At 42.6% G+C, this 15,649-nt stretch overlaps 3 protein-coding genes across 3 annotated transcripts; all 3 read right to left on the bottom strand.

Moving 5' to 3' along the window:
- Positions 1–194: 194 nt before the first annotated feature.
- LOC128300874 (uncharacterized) lies at positions 195–2,307 on the bottom strand. Its single transcript, XM_053037102.1, has one exon. It carries the CDS (start codon positions 1,953–1,955, stop codon positions 978–980), a length of 978 nt encoding a protein of 325 aa, XP_052893062.1. The 5' UTR covers positions 1,956–2,307; the 3' UTR covers positions 195–977.
- A 362-nt stretch (positions 2,308–2,669) lies between these two features.
- Positions 2,670–4,138, bottom strand: LOC128302570 (cytochrome c oxidase subunit 5B, mitochondrial-like). Its single transcript, XM_053039420.1, has 4 exons — positions 3,953–4,138; positions 3,402–3,575; positions 3,245–3,288; positions 2,670–3,172 (listed from the first exon to the last, which is right to left on the bottom strand). The coding sequence occupies exons 1-4, from the start codon at positions 4,029–4,031 to the stop codon at positions 3,110–3,112; spliced, it is 360 nt and encodes a 119-aa protein (XP_052895380.1). The 5' UTR covers positions 4,032–4,138; the 3' UTR covers positions 2,670–3,109.
- Positions 4,139–4,668: 530 nt separating this feature from the next.
- On the bottom strand, positions 4,669–6,517 carry LOC128304640 (intraflagellar transport protein 52 homolog). The gene is made up of 7 exons (XM_053041847.1): positions 6,374–6,517; positions 6,188–6,290; positions 5,999–6,113; positions 5,751–5,908; positions 5,388–5,657; positions 5,053–5,301; positions 4,669–4,956 (listed from the first exon to the last, which is right to left on the bottom strand). The coding sequence occupies exons 1-7, from the start codon at positions 6,481–6,483 to the stop codon at positions 4,669–4,671; spliced, it is 1,293 nt and encodes a 430-aa protein (XP_052897807.1). The 5' UTR covers positions 6,484–6,517.
- Between the last annotated feature and the right edge of the window lie 9,132 nt (positions 6,518–15,649).

Genomic DNA, 15,649 nt, shown 5'->3' with positions numbered 1-15,649 from the left:
CGAGAGAGCATCGAATATAGTTGTATACAAAAAAGGTGTGAGTGTTTTGCAGCTATTATCATTGTTTGTTTTGTTAGAATATCATCACTAGACCCAGGCTAAACATGTTTGTGAAGATGAGGTATTACAGTTTACTGATATCTGCGCTTCGATGAGCAATGTGGTTGATGGCTCTCCGGACCAACTTTTGAATGGAATCGATGAATAAATATGCTATCCCTACCTCAAAACTAATGACAAAATGATGAAAGGTGAATGAGAAATTGAGATAAGAATCATATGTAAACGACACTCTTTAGCGAGTGCGAAATTTCCGTTTTTTTGTACACCTACACCTAAGTTCTAACGTTCCGTAAGAATGGCCTTTAGAGGATGTAGGGAACAGTTGAATGTCTGTCCATATGAGTTCGTCTAGAAGGTTGTAAACGCATAGTAAATTCTTTTTTTGGTTTCAGTTATCTGATCCACACACGTACCCGAAGGAGTAATTTAAATGTTTGTTTTTTTACCGAACGTGTGGATCGCAATTGTAATCAGTCTGTTTGGAATTATTTGATATTGTTCATTTTGTTCTCGTATGAGTATTTTTATAGATTGGGAGGGAACTAGGAGCTAGTTAGAGGATAAATAATTATGTTTCATTTGATCGCATCCTACGATGCGTCACCTAGGCTACGTTCGCAAAAAGGCTATAAATCGCCTGCTTTGGTGCGATTGGAAGAGAAAGAAACTGGAGCAACTGTCTAAGCTGTATGCTTTTTGCTAACAAATTGTCCTACGATCGTCGATGACCGCTACCCGCGCAAACTGACCAAACGGTTGAAACCCTGTGTCTGTGTTGGCGTAAAAATACTCTTACATCAAAGCGCGGTGGCAAACTCGACAGCAAATTAAAGCGACTAGAGGGCTTATTGTTGTATAGGGATGCGCGCTAATGGCTAAAAGGCAAGACCGCACCGAAGCCGTATGGAGCCGTTTTACCAGTTGTTCAGAAAATCGAACCCTTTGCTGTTGCCGAGCAAGCTGTTCAGCTCGTCGTAGTTCTTATCGTCCTCCTCAACCGAGGACGATTGCGCACGGTGAAGGCACTCGTTTTTGGAGCTCTTGGTGAACAGGTTCACCTTATCGTTGTCGGTATCGAACTCGTCTTGTTCGAGTGTACCATCGATCTCGTCGCTACCGTTGATCGAAGCAGCCGATGCTGCCGTCGTCATTTCCATCGGTGCTTGGTTAAAGATGAGATTGTTAAACTTACTCAAAAAGCCCGCTCCGGTTGCCTTCGTGCCGTACGCTTCCTCCGTCAGGATGATGTTCTGCTTGCTATCGTACGCTGGCAGCTCTTTCGATGGTTCTTCGTGCCCTTTAGACATTCCCTTTACAAGCGCTCCCTTTCCTTTCACCAGTCCACCAGTATCGTCCGATTTCGGTGACTTGAGCAGCAACTTTTTCGCTAGCAGTCCCACTGCCTTCCCACCGGCATCCGTTTTGTCCGCTTCCTTGCCATCCTTTTCCGGCGGAAAGATGGTTAAATTTATTTGGCTTTTGGTTTTGTGCGAAAACGGAGCCGAATGTTCGTCCCGATAAAGGCCCGCACTGTCGTCCGTCACTAGCTTGCGCCCGGTTCGCACATACTGGAAAGTCTGCAAACGTTTGCCGTCGTACAGATTGGCATTTCGATCTTCCTCTCCGGTGGCGTCGTCATCATCGGTACCAAGGATTCGCTGCAGCGAATCGGTCGATGTGGAGAAATTATCAAAATACTTCAATGCCAATTCCGGTTTGATGATCGTTTCGTTCACGATTTCCATCTGCTCCTCGCGGCTCAGATCGTCCCAGATGTGTTCGTACGCGCCGCGAATCTCGTCGATGTCGAGCGCGATCTTTTTGGAGATTTCGTTCAGATTTGCAAAGTAATCCGATACGTACGTGGTGCGGTCCGGTGTGGAGTTCTCCATCTCTGCAGCAAACCCTGACTGATGCCGTCGAAAGGCAAAATTAGTAACGCGCTTTGCTGTGCACTGCTTCACACACTGACCAAAGGAAAAGCCCTATCGATAGTTTGATGGTTGGGCTCCGTTTACAGATGCCAATAGCCTCTTACGCCTTGGGATGGCAATCAGAGCGTGTCCAACGTTGGCTGGAACTTCTCTCTGGTATGTAATCAATCGCACTGCCTACTTCGCCCGATTTTTCTGTCCATACACTACTGCGAGTGTTCTCGCCTAATTAATTGGCCGTTTCATTGCAAACCCCACCAACCGATGCCGTGTTCCTTTCTGGGGATCAACCCTACCCCAAAGTGTACTAGCCCAAAACTAAACAACACTTGCGAGAAGTGGAACACCTTTTTTTGTGAAAAACTTTTTTTTGTTATGACACCGTTTGACGTCGCCGTCGTCATAGAAAAAAGGTAAATATTATGGGCCACCAGCTGGTGTCTGGTTTATATTGTATGATCGATAGATTCAAATAATGCGATAGTTTGGTTCCAATTGTATGGATCGGATGGAGAAGTCCAACAAATTGTGCAAAATTAGTATAAAAAGTAACTGAATTCGAGAAACAAATAAACAAATTATCGTCCAGATAACACCAAAAACTCATGCATTGTGACCTTTCCAATTCAGAATTCCAGAAACTTAACTGAGGCGAATGCAGCAAACTCCAGGTTTCAATAAAATTATTTTTTTATTGGATAACACTAAATTGGTTTTGCTATCATAATTTTGCTGTAGGGTGAACGGGGTTGTTTTAGCAGACAACACATATGGAAACGTATCCTGCAGTAGAAGCTTTTGTAGCCTGTTGGTAGCCAAAGAATGGATTGCTATTGATTTTCGTTTGAGTTGGAACGTTTTCAATTCTTATGGCCGAGCGGAACCAGACGAATCCATGAACGCATTTCCTTTCGCATGAATATTGATTGCTTCTTGAGTTTTGTTCACTGTAGAACATACGGATTTTCCCCCAAGTTGGTGTGGGTGGTTTTTAACGATCTGGATATCTCTTTATTTCGCGTAGGTAATGCTCTCCAGGATTTAAATATTAGTTAGTTTGCTTTTCATTTCTACAGCACAGGGTGGCAGGGTGAATCTTTTAATGCCACTGTTTAGACCGGAGCTTTCTCCACCAATTTGAACCAGTGTCCGCATTCGCAACGTTTCGGCTGGCCCTAAAAAGATGGAATATTATAATTGTAGTGAGACATTTTTTCTTCTAGCCCTTGTTCCTTGTTCACCCTTACCTGGTGCAGCCACATCCACTGGACGTAGGTTTGGTCTTCCTCGCCTGGAATGATTGTTGAAGGTGTATTAACGAAGGGTGATACGTCTTCAATTACTTATCACTACCCTTTTGTGTGGGTTTACAGGATAAGGCAGTACGAGAGCGGCAATACTTACAAACACAGCCGACTAGACGGGCATCGAATGCCGATGGAATCAGGTTGGGGCTATCCTTGGTACCCGGTCCGCGCTTGAACACACGCATATCGAACGGATCTGGGTTGCCTGCTTGCTTGGCCAGCAGTTCACGCTTCTCGATACCGGTGGCATGCTCAATTGGGTCGTTCATCACTGCAAGAAATCACCGAATACAAACAAATGTCAGCAAATTCTTCCCGGACGATAATGAAAACACCGTTCCAGCGACAGAAATGTCAAGTCGGTATGGAGCAACTGCGGAGAAGGTTATCGATATTTGGTGAACCTTTGGACATTTCCTCACGAACGTTTTACCGATCTATGCCGGCTATTGTTGGGCATCCTTTTGGCCAGTTTTCCATCCTTGCTCGGTACGAAGGATGCTGAATTTTGCCCTTCCAAATTACGTAAGCGCACAGAGTTTGGGATTGCTCTCTCACTTGGTCGCTAGGAAAATTTCGATCGCTCCATCTGTCTCACACACACACACGCGGTAAGGTGTTGTGCAATATCGTGCACCAAGAACTTACTTTTGCAAAATCGAACCGGCGTGTAGGTCACATTTCGCTTGGCCGCAGCCAGGACAATTCTTCCGCACAGCGACGCCATTGGTGTGGTTGCTTTGTACGCGACGAGAAATGTGAAAAGGTGTCTTTTCGTTGTCGGTCTCGGATTGCACTTTTCGTAGAGACTTCTCACGAACTGCGACTGCTTTGACGTACCATGAGAGCGGGCCAAGGTTGCTAGCGACCATCACATGGTAGGAAGAGATTTGACGTTTGGCGCAGGCGGAGATCAGCTGCAACAAAACATGTTGTTTGATTCTTATCGAAAGAACGAACAGAAACAAGAAAGCTGTAGGGAAATTTTGGAAAATATTTGTGAATTGTTGAAAAAAACTGCCTGTGGAAGATGCAGTGCTGAAAACCGAGATATTATTATCTGGTAAACAAACACAACGACTGTTTTAAAATAATGTATATCAACCTTGACGAAATGTGAGTTGACAAGAAGATAGTTCACAATGTCGAGTTGATTTCTACACACAGTGACCCATCGGTATCCGGGAATTGCATCCGGTCGTTGAATTAGTTTCCATTTTGCAACCTTTTTTTACATTAGTGAAGCCAAACAAATATTAGTGAAAATGCAGACTGCTGTAGCAGAAACAACCAGCTTGATTGTGAGTACGTTTTCTATATTATTCAAACATTGTTCGTGTATTTTTTTCCCAAATATGCCCTGCTTAGTCCTTGTCCAACTTTTTGTAGTGCGCAATTTTGACGCTAATTGCATTGAGTATCTCCTTCGGCGACATCTTCTGATCGTCCTGGCAAACCTTTAGAATACGCCCGCATTCTTGTATGAAATATCCCAACTCCTTCTCGTCTATCTGCTGTTGCCCTTCGTGCGCCGGCGTGAGACATTTGTTGGTTAGCTGTGCGATTTGCACCTTTTCCGAGCTGAAGGCTTCATCTAGATCAAACAGCTCAAGAGGAGGCGCCGCCAGATCACTGAATATTGGTTGGAACACCTGCGAACAGTACAAACAGAAGCAAGTTTGAAGCGATATCTTCTCGGCGGTGGCACCGGTTAACCGAAGGCCATCCAATGATTTTGCTACATTTACCGCAAGCTGCAGTGGCGGCAGAGGTATTTCGAACTGCGGTTTGATGATCTTGAGCGGTTCATATTGCACGTCCAGCTTTTCGTACGTGCCGATAACATCGCGCAACAGATCGTTGTTGATCGAGTATAGCGACATATCAAATAGCTTCTTGAAGTCAGCCGGAATGTCGTAATCGAGCGAATCCATAAGACATATCTTCGGCTGCTCGGCCAAATAGATCGTATCGGGTATGACGGCGTAATCATTTATCTATCGTAGGAGAAGTACAAAAGCGATGGTTATGATCCTCCGGACAGATGATGCTAGCGACAAATTGCGGGTGACCGATAACCTACCTCCAGGTCGTTGAAGTCGGACGTTTTGAATTTGAACTCATCCTGCAGTATCATTGCCAGCAAGCTATCCCAGAGGGCCGTGTTTACCTCGTTGGAGATGTACTTGTCCTGAAACATATGGCCAGACCCGATGGCGACCAGCTTGCCGTTGTTTTCGTTTTGAAAGATGCCGGCCAGCGGTCGATTGAAAGGGTACACTACCGGACCGGTGGTGAGCAGAACATTCGCGGGACTAATGACGTTCATCGTCGCTCCGTACGGATAGACAAACTACATAACGAAAGAGAGATCCGATTTCTGTTAACTTCCCTACTTGATCATTAATCCCAATGGCTAAAGGTGGTACAAATATCGTTTTGATACCTCAACTTTGTATTTATCGTCCATGAAATCGAACGACGTCAGGATGCTTTTGCTTGCGTCCAGCAGTAGATTGTTCATCGAGTCGCAACTTACACCGCCACTGATGAGTGCTTCCTTGGGATGGAAATATTTGTAGTACTGTGGCCGCACAACAACATCTGCAAGAAGCGCATAGTGAGGAAGAGCATTAGGGGGATGACGCAGGGATCTTTTTCCCGTGCGTAAAACCTCGGCTGTGCCGACAGTACCATTGTTAATAGTCATTCCATAGTCTTCTAGCAGAAAGTTTACATTGGTGTTGAACTGAACTTCGCCGCCTTCACCGAGCAATAGTAATAACCTTCCTCCATCGTTAATGTAGTCCTAATTAGAAATATAAGTAAAGCTGTTCAATCCCCCGAAGAGCAACACACCGGTGTTGTATATGCAGTACTAACCTTCAAGTGCTGAAATTCCGTCTCGGTGAATTTCTCCTGCGGTCCTGCCAGCACGAATACGGTGGCCGTTTTAAGGATATCCGGGGTGATCTCACTTTTATTACTAATGAGCAAAAAACAAGGGTTGGGAAAACTTTCGGGTTAGCTAGTCACCGGCAAGAGTATGGATCCGCTACCTAATTGTACCTTTCCACCCGATGGTTCACCTTCAGCTTTCTATGCAGCGTTTTGAGATTGTCTGCCAGCTTGAAGAGCTCGTTTTTAGAAACATTAAACAAAATCGTTGCGTTGCTCATGGCTGTTGTTAACAGATCCTGCCGGTCTTTAATCACTGAACCTTAAATGAGAACCGAATTCGATACATTAGATTTAGGATATTGAAACAAAACATTGCATGTTTTACTTACCACTCTGTTGCAAAGAAGGGAACGCATAAACAAACGTCACGTGTCGCGTTTGGGATGTTTGGAAAACGGTACCGCTGCAACCTACGATTGTTTGGCAAAGGTGGGTTACCATGGAAATGCGTATACTTGACGGTTTTCCGTCGACCTATCGTCTCCAGGCAGCGGTTCGTAACGACCGATGGTGGTGCCACGTGCGATGCTGTCAGTCGTATCCATACCAGTTGTATGCATCGTCTCGATTTTCTTGGAATTTATTATTTAGTTGAATTAGTTGTGTATGAAAAAGTGAACATTTTCCTCATACAGTAATTGTGGTAAAGTCCTTTGGGAGCCATTATCGATTAATGATGACTAACCGGAACAGCTGTGATGAGGAAACAACGTGCTGTTGCTCCCAAGGCAGTAAAAAAGTCTCTTCCGAAAAAAGAACTATTTAAAACACAAGATCTTTACACCGTACATTACTCTTCATACCTTCCGTCGTTTTACTGGAACTGAAACTTTGCATGTCTTTGGTGCAACTTCACTCGCTTGCAGACGCATACCCAACTCGATGCAGAATGGCACGAATAAGTAAGTATTAAATGAAAGTGTTAAGCAATTTACGACTCTGTCAGCCCGGTTACGATTCATTTATCTTTCCCGTAGGATCGCTTACACTCCTCTTCCCTGCTCGAGAATGACCGAAGAAACGCATCGCAGAACGTTACGCGAATCGTACGTACGCACACGCACAGGGAAAAGTAAATACCAGATGGTGTTGGGGGTTTTGAACCGCGTGCAAAAAGGGCTAACGCGGTCCGAGTTGACCGTGCCTCATGCGCTCTTGCTGTCGTTTCACACTTGAACGGGTGGTCCGCTAGCTGTCTGTGGTACGATAAAATCATGTTTAACATCTTGTATTACCGGCCCGCCACAGTCTATCGCATTTCGCTTCCACATCCTCTTCCTGAACCAAACTCCCAAGTTGCATCGATATCGTCATTTCGTGTTGTCGTTTCGCACCGATCATCGATTTGGGCACCCATTTTAGCATGCTGGAAGAGATGTAACCCTGTAGACTAATCTCTCTGTATCGGAAAACTGATTCAGATAGTGCTAATTGGAGGGAAAGCATACAGGCGATCGTTATTCGCGAGCTTCCGCTTTATAGCGGGGGAGGGGCTTTATGGGAAAGCAGGCGGACACCCGAAACCAACCAGACGGAACCAAAAACAAAACACACAAAAAAATCGGTCAGAGGGTGAAGGCAACCCAAACCATCGATTCGGTGTTTAGCAAGGGGCATCAGATGGTGCGAATTTTATTACTTTGCAGTTCCTTATCGCATCTGGCTTATCTTCGATTTATGGCACCCGGTATCGATGGGTAGAGACACTGCAGTGGAAAGGTTAGTCCGAAGGCTTTTCGAAACACCTTCGACTGTGCCTTTGCGTGTCGATCCCGTGATCCAAATGCATTCCTTGCATCTTCAGGACGAGTCTGTGTGTGTGTGTGAAGTTGCGATTTGTGTTGGCTTGCATGCCGGAATGAATTGTAAATGTCTTTTTGCTTCACGGTTTTAACGTTTGAATCCCATTAACCCTTTGGGTCATCTGGAAATCCCTTTGGGTATCTGAACAGGGAAAAATGAGAAGCTCGCACAAGTTCGGAAAACCGTCTTCGGCTGGAATTTTGAAGAGCTCACTTTAATATTTATATCCCTATTCCACAAATTTGATGTAGAAGAGAGCTTCCTTTGTCTTATCCTTTTATCTGACTCTACTAAGGGAAAATCAAAAAGGAATGTGGAGGCATATGACTGTGGACTGTGGGAGCTTCTCAGTAGCAGTAAGTACTAGAAAAGCGAATGACAGCTTCTTTGGATTATGTGGTAACTCTTTCATGTCTAAATTATATCTCTAATCTTAATCTAAATTTTAATCAATGATCAGAAGCATACCTATTGCGGAGAGAAGTTGTTAAATGTTTTGTTTGTTTGTTAAAAATTCGTAATTAAAGGATAAACATTCTACCTGCAATTATACACCATTATCTAGTCATCAATAATGAACAAGGCACCAATAACAATCAGAATGGGATTAGAATTAGTGAAATTTTAACATCAAAATATTTATCTCTTCTACAACTTTGTACGAGGGGATCATGTATCATATTCAAGCAACACCAGCCAATATATATATAATTATAAGAAAAATCTTTTGTGTAATATGTGCATACAGCCACAAGAGTTAAACAGGCTTTATCTCTCTGCTTGATCCTTCTTGTTCGCTGTGGAGCTAGCGGTCAGGAGTGTGAACTTATTTATGCTTTGACCGCGTAAGTATCGGCTACAAGCATCCAGACTTTTGGACCATAACCCACAAACAGAAGAATAACAAACAAACAAACAAAAACACACACAACATCTACACCTTTCGCACCAGACACAGAGAGAGCAACACACGCTACATGGGCACAATGTGTTTTCGAACGTACAAACGTATATTTGTACGGGCCGTGCAATTGTTACGGCGACAGCGAATTTGACAGTTTACACTGGCCGTGTACATGATTTCGATTTGTAAGCTCTGTAGTTGCATTTTCGCTCCGTTTTGTTTTGATACATATGGGCACTGCGGATCAGGGGAGCTCCTGCTACATGCAACTGGCGTCTTACCCACGGTTCCATGGTGGTGCCACGCGAAGCTATATGAATATTCCACGTTGGTGGCACATGCTGAGCCTGCCCGATCGTTCGTGGTGGTTCGATTAACGGTTAGGAAGAAGAGAAAATAAAGAGAACCTTTCCCACTAGAACTAACACCTGGTGGGACGGATCTTACACTAGGATTAGAATATGGAGCAATGTACAAGCACTGGCCGGATAGCGCCAGAACAGGGGGCGAAAACGAAACGAAACAAATTCTCCTTGGGGAGCCGTTTTTTTATTCGTGGCCCTCGTTGTTGTCTTGCGTTTGGTTATTTATTCTCAACAATTATGCTGCTCATGTTGTGACATAAATTTTCGTTAGCTCTATGCTGCTTCTCTTCCGGGAACTCGGTATGCTGCCATTCGCCAACGTTTCCATGCGTCCCGCTCGTTGCAGCTCCTTTGGGAACTAGAGAGAAGATGCTCGTGGAGCGAAAGTGCTGAAGTGAATTATGACTATTTGATCTGATTTGATTTTTATCGTTTTCGATCGTTTTACGGTTTCCCATCTCTTCCACCTCGTGTGCAGTAACGTAGGACGATTGGGACAAGTGATTATACTGATCTATTTGATTGTATTCTATTAAGGCAGCACGTGTGTTTGTGTAGTTTACTGTAACATGAAGGTTCGAAATGAGCGAAATCATTGTGATTGATTGTTCAAATAATGAACTTTTAATATGAGGATTAATATGTGTTTATTATAATTTAATCTTAAAAAAGTGGATTGGTAAAAAAGTCCTTACTATGGGCATCTTTTGACCATAAATAGGGCACAACCGTTTTCTTTCCAAAGCACACACAGAAAATATTTCGCGAGCTTGTTTTTCAGAAGAAATGATTTATGTTTATGAAATAGGAGTAACGTAACGGTGGGCTTTGGTAAAAGAAAAGAAACAAAAAAAAAACACTTAATCCAAAACATTCTCTAACGTATTTTAACGGACAGTAATTACAGCAAATGAAACCTCTTACTATGGTTCAAGTAGCGATAGGTATGCGTCAGCAAAACAAACCAAAACCAAAAGAAAAACAAGAAATGAGAAAATAACAGCAGAAAAACTTCAGCTCCACACGACTTTCTATGCGACTCGGTGCTCCCCCAGAAATATTCACACTGACTCGCTGGATCACAGTGCGGGGACGCGTTGTTCGACCGTAATCGGATCCCCAACAAACTAATTATACTCAATAGAACGTTAAGATATGCTGTTCTTCCACCCATCCACAGTGGCAAACATGGAAGGGACCGGGAGGATTTGGATTCTTGCGCGCGGTAAAATTGTCGATTCAGCGTCACCGTGTGGGTGACAAACGCGTGGCTTATCGCGAGATGCACATCGACAGCAAATTAATTTATGCACTCGCGCATCCTCCCAGATGGCAGATGATGTGGCATTCGCCGTAAACAAATGGTACCGAGCGTGAGAATGTTTTGAAATGCTGCTGTTGCGCCGGATCGATCGTTGAATGACGGAACCGACGTGTACCATTGCGGGTCTGTAGTTCCAATACCAATATTACGTCTAGCGTATTTACAGCGCTTTGTTTTGGGGTATGTTCCCAAACAGTAACAATAATGGTGTTTGGTTAACATTGCCAGAACCGCCACAATTTAACGATCTATACCACCAATCAATTAGTCTAATGTGCATTTTTACGATCTTTTTGTTAACTGTTTGAGAAATTAATGTTGTCATTAACAAGTTAATCTAAAATGAATCCTAATTAATGTTTAAGTGCTTGTTGTGTTTTTATTTCTCACACGGCAGGATTGATACTGAATCCCTGCTGGAGCAAGCAACAACTTACTAGCTACGACGATAGCTATGAGTAATTACAAGACCAGGATAGTCAGAAATCGCAAAGCAATAACTTACGTACCCGCAAAAGAAATTGTTTTTTTTTTGTCGCCGAACCAAACTTCAAATTTATTTAAATTCTTTAATTTTGTATAAGTAATAACAACAACAAAAAAACTCAAATTACGTAGAAAACATCAGTTTTTCTATGGTTGGTAATTTAGAAAAAAATAAATTTACCTCAATAAATTATGGTCACTCATAGCACATCATAACTTTAATTAGTTATAAAGTATTTTAAATTTGCCTTGAATTTAAATTGTTTCAAACGGCATCATGATGTTGTTAACTGAGGTTTAGTAGGGCAGTTAGTTTAGGCTTTAAAGTGTACGTCAACTAAAGTGTGCGACCAATCATTTTCATTTGATCCTTGCTGGAACCGATGCGGTTGTCAGACAAACGAAGATCACAAGCTGCCTCCGGAGAACCACCGGACCTGCATGACAAATGTCGGTTTCCACCCTACGACACACGGTGTATCAGGTAGGACCCATGGAATTTGTCGTGCTCAGCATCAATCTGAGTCTTCATCCTTCCCCTGTCTCACGTGTGCCCGTTGGCGTTCGTGCGTCAAAAAAAACGGGCCATCCTCATCCGGATGGCCTTGTCTGTTTGCTGAACGTTGCCCGGAAACCTGGTAACCGCTGACGGATGCGGTCGGTTTCGTTGCGCTGCGATGCGCCAACTCGTCCATCAGCAACGCGTACGGACGGAACCGTAAAGCAGATCGGTTGCGGTTGTGTGTTGCCATGGAGTGAACCTCCGTTAGGGCGAGCTGTTGACATCTTCCAAATGCAACGAAACCTCGACAGTGCATACGTACGGTTTTGTTGGGTTTAGTTAGAAAACCCTCCCTCCCAACGAGGCAACGGGCGGATCGTCCTAGATGCGCTTTGGCACCTGTGCACCACCGTGCGTATTTTGATGAAATAGACAAACGAAGCCGGATGGATTGCTTCTCGAATTGCCGCATGTCGTTGTTGTTGCCTTGCATCTAAGTCAGTGCATTGAGCGAATTGCTGCAATGGAATGTTTGTTCGCGCTGTCGAAACGAGGTGCACTAGACTGTATCGACAGTGCATTGCATACGATAGTATGACCATTGAGAGTTTGTGAAAGGTTTGAAATGTTTCATCATTTTTGTTATATGAAATTAACCATTAACTATTTAAGAATTTGTTTATGTTTGTTTGTTGTTTCAAAGTCGATATTTATTTTAAAAACGTTACGATTGTCGTATAAATCAGATCATTTCACAAATTCTTTTGTATTTAGTAATTTACTTTTGATTTAATAATTTTAAAGTTTGGGAAAACACGAAGGATATATTTAACAATTGTTATTAAATTTATGAAATTTTCTAAAAAGTAGTAATATTTCACAAAAAACAAAAGAATGTAAAGATTATTTGACTTGAACATTTTAAAATTCATGCCCACCTTATCGGGTTGCAACGATTAATGGCCACCCATTTGGCACTAGGACGAGCCTCGAGTGTGTTTTGAGTTTAGAAAAGTTGGGGAAACTTTTCAATGAGAGTGTTGCAGGAAACATTTTAGAGGTTTCTTTCGTTAGAAAAAAAGGCGACCGCGCTCTCGATGCGCTACGTTTTGTCCATTCCCGTGCTTACAGCAAACGCTTCGATGCACTTTCGGGACGTAAAAATCATGCACTAGAAACGAGATATGACCAAACATCACTAGCTAGCGTTCCGTGCCGGTGATCAGAAGGAATTGTATCGTCAGCTTGCTGTAGGAAACGGGCAGCAGTGAAAAAAACAATTTCAACGCATATATCTTTTATGTACAGTGGCCTACGGTATGAAATCTCCATTTGCAATATTTTATGGATATTCGTTTTGTGGTTGTTAGTGTGGCTTGTGGATACTGTTAATAAATTAAGGACAGTTTTTACTGTTACCGAATGTGAGGAATTGTATTTATGACAAAATATGCATAGTAGATAATAATAAACATCTGAACATGAAACATGAATTCGAACATGATTTCATATTCAAATTAGATATTTTTAATCGATCAATCTTACAATCAACTTCGGATTTTTATTTATTTTTCGGACACACTGATAGTACACCTCTAAACCGATGAACTTGTAATTTTTTTTATACGATTTCGTACTAAAAAATATCGTATGTTTTTATTCTTCAATTGGTATATCTTAGTTGTATAGTCAAAATGTTATCGTCTTTCAGATTTCATACTTTAAAAAACAAATTTTAAGCCAAAAATCACGTTACGACTAGTACCAGATTTAAGTATCTTCTTTCAAAAAATGTTCTAATGTAAAAGGATTCTGATTCTAAAAGGCCCTTTAAAATCTAGAATGTTCCTATATTTTTTTTATACAATTTTATTTTAAAGTACTCTTGAAATGATGTTCTTTCAAATGGAAAACTTTCCCATTCAATATATGAGCTATTTTTTCTTTAAAATATCCCAAAAAAGAACATATATTGAGCTTCTGGGTGTATGTTTTCCTTAAAAACAATTCCAACTCAAAACCTAACTAGCTGAATACTTTTTCAATTTCGTATTCGATAGTTAAGAAGCAATCTGGTATAATTTTCCAGTGCGAGCTTTTCTCCGTCGGGCACTGTTCCTGTGCATGCGCATACCTCCCATAAGAGAAGGCGGAGCCAACCAGCAGAGATCAAAATAGGGCTGGGCTTCATCGAATATTTTGATACATAGCGATGGAATTATCAAAATACGCAATATTCGTACCAATCGTAGCCGGAGCCGGTTTTGAGGTTCCTTTTTTCGGCGACACTGGCAGGACAATTTATTGCGTTTGCGTGCTGCCGGATTTAGTTTCGTAGTGTTGATGATAGAATAACCTCACCTTTACATACACACGGAACGAGAGGAAGCACTCGGTAGCATTTTCTATTTTGTATAATTTGTAAAGGACAGTAATATTATCTATGAAGCATATGAAATCATTTTGAATTTTTTTTCTGGTGGAGTACATTGTTTAGATATTAAAAAATAATTCTATTAAATCACAATTATTTAATTGAACTCAAATATAAAAAAGCATCGAGTTCATTGCATGCAAATGTTTCGCAAATTTTCCACACAAAGAAAAATGCACCCCCATATGTTTGGCACACATACCGCTCAAGTAGCATTTTCCAGTGCTTGCTTAAATCCACTAACCGGTGGCATTTAATTTATTTAAAATTAAACGCACACGAAAACGCATTGCCTTTTAGCTGTCCCGTAATCGGATACGCTTTTGTGGCTTACAGACGCACGCGTGACGCATGAGACGGGCAGAATGTATGCACAGAGTGGTGGTATGGCAGTTTTTCGTGATTTTTAATTTTAAACGTCCGACCGCCTGATGGTCCTCCGTTCATTTGGCGTGTCATTGATAGCGCTAACTATGTAATTAAACAATTAATCTTGTTAAATGATTTTAATCGTCGTTTCCTTGCATTACATTACAGGCAGGTATGATGCAGCTCTTGTTGCTGAATGCAGAAGGCGTTACAATTACAGTCTGGCCGTGCTGCAGTTTTGCTGTAATGGTTTTTAGACCAATTGATGGGGGAATTCTTCAGCCATCAGTTGTGAACTGCCTTCAAATATTCCTCAAAAGGTAAGCGGTAAGTTACAACAAGTATTTCAAAATTCTCTAGTAAGTCCCTTGTTCAACAAGTTATCTCCGATTCTCTTAGGTCCTAGTGGCAAAAATAGACAAAGAGCAAAACCACCGTCTTGCCAGGCAATTTCGCCCAGCAGTAGTGGTAATGATCAATTCGGTTCGGTTTACTCTATACAAATGAAACGGTAACGGTAACCGGTATGGAACCGGCGCGTAGACATAAAATATGAAACCTCCAATTGTGCGGCCGGTTACTCCGTTTGGTTGGTTAATTAATAGGACGAGAAGTGCAATAGTGTGTGTGGTTGTGTGTCTGTCCCAGTCTGGTGCTGCTACCGACGGAATTACAGCGTATCGGACATCCGATTAGCTCCGGCCCGGTGATCCACTTGAGGTCAACATTATTATTCGCTTGTGGTGTGGTGAAGGTAGAAGCAGCAGCAGCAGTAGTAGAGTAATAAGCCCTGCTACGTTTGACGTTTTGTTTTGCGTTTTTCACCACCGGGCAGTGCCTTTTTTGGGTGAGGAGTAGCATTTTAATTACAATTTACAAATGCACCGCAAACGCTACGCTTGCCTAATTATCCTGCGGAGTCCAGCGCTCCAGTGGTAATTGTGCGAAGAATTGCTTAAATTAACGTCATTAATCATCGGCCTGTCTCCGGGGCGTTCGTTGCTGAGGGAGGAAGATACCGCGGAGGGGACTACTACGCGTTGGGGAAGCGAAAGATGACACAAACAGTACCAAGTTTTCCTGCGGCACAGTAGACGATTCCAACCAGCTCACCGCAGTTGTGGGAGGAAAAGCGGAATAGTTCAAATAGAAAAATGCCGCCACGATGGCGATGCGCGCGCGATGGCCGCCGATCGG

The sequence above is a fragment of the Anopheles moucheti genome, chromosome 3 (genome assembly GCF_943734755.1).
Source record: "Anopheles moucheti chromosome 3, idAnoMoucSN_F20_07, whole genome shotgun sequence".
NCBI lineage: Eukaryota > Metazoa > Arthropoda > Insecta > Diptera > Culicidae > Anopheles > Anopheles moucheti.
Note: the sequence above shows the minus strand (reverse complement) of the source record. Positions and strands in the feature narration are given on the sequence as shown.

Coding starts and splice junctions, on each gene's coding strand:
- LOC128300874 (XM_053037102.1), bottom strand. CDS start 1,955: ATGGAGAACTCCACACCGGACCGCACCACGTACGTATCGGATTACTTT.
- LOC128304640 (XM_053041847.1), bottom strand. CDS start 6,483: ATGAGCAACGCAACGATTTTGTTTAATGTTTCTAAAAACGAGCTCTTC. Junction 6,114..6,187: donor CGGAATTTCAGCACTTGAAG/GTTAGTACTGCA, acceptor ATTTCTAATTAG/GACTACATTAACGATGGAGG. Junction 5,302..5,387: donor CCGACTTCAACGACCTGGAG/GTAGGTTATCGG, acceptor CTCCTACGATAG/ATAAATGATTACGCCGTCAT.
- LOC128302570 (XM_053039420.1), bottom strand. CDS start 4,031: ATGGCGTCGCTGTGCGGAAGAATTGTCCTGGCTGCGGCCAAGCGAAAT. Junction 3,289..3,401: donor CCGTCTAGTCGGCTGTGTTT/GTAAGTATTGCC, acceptor CAATCATTCCAG/GCGAGGAAGACCAAACCTAC. Junction 3,173..3,244: donor AGTGGATGTGGCTGCACCAG/GTAAGGGTGAAC, acceptor CCATCTTTTTAG/GGCCAGCCGAAACGTTGCGA.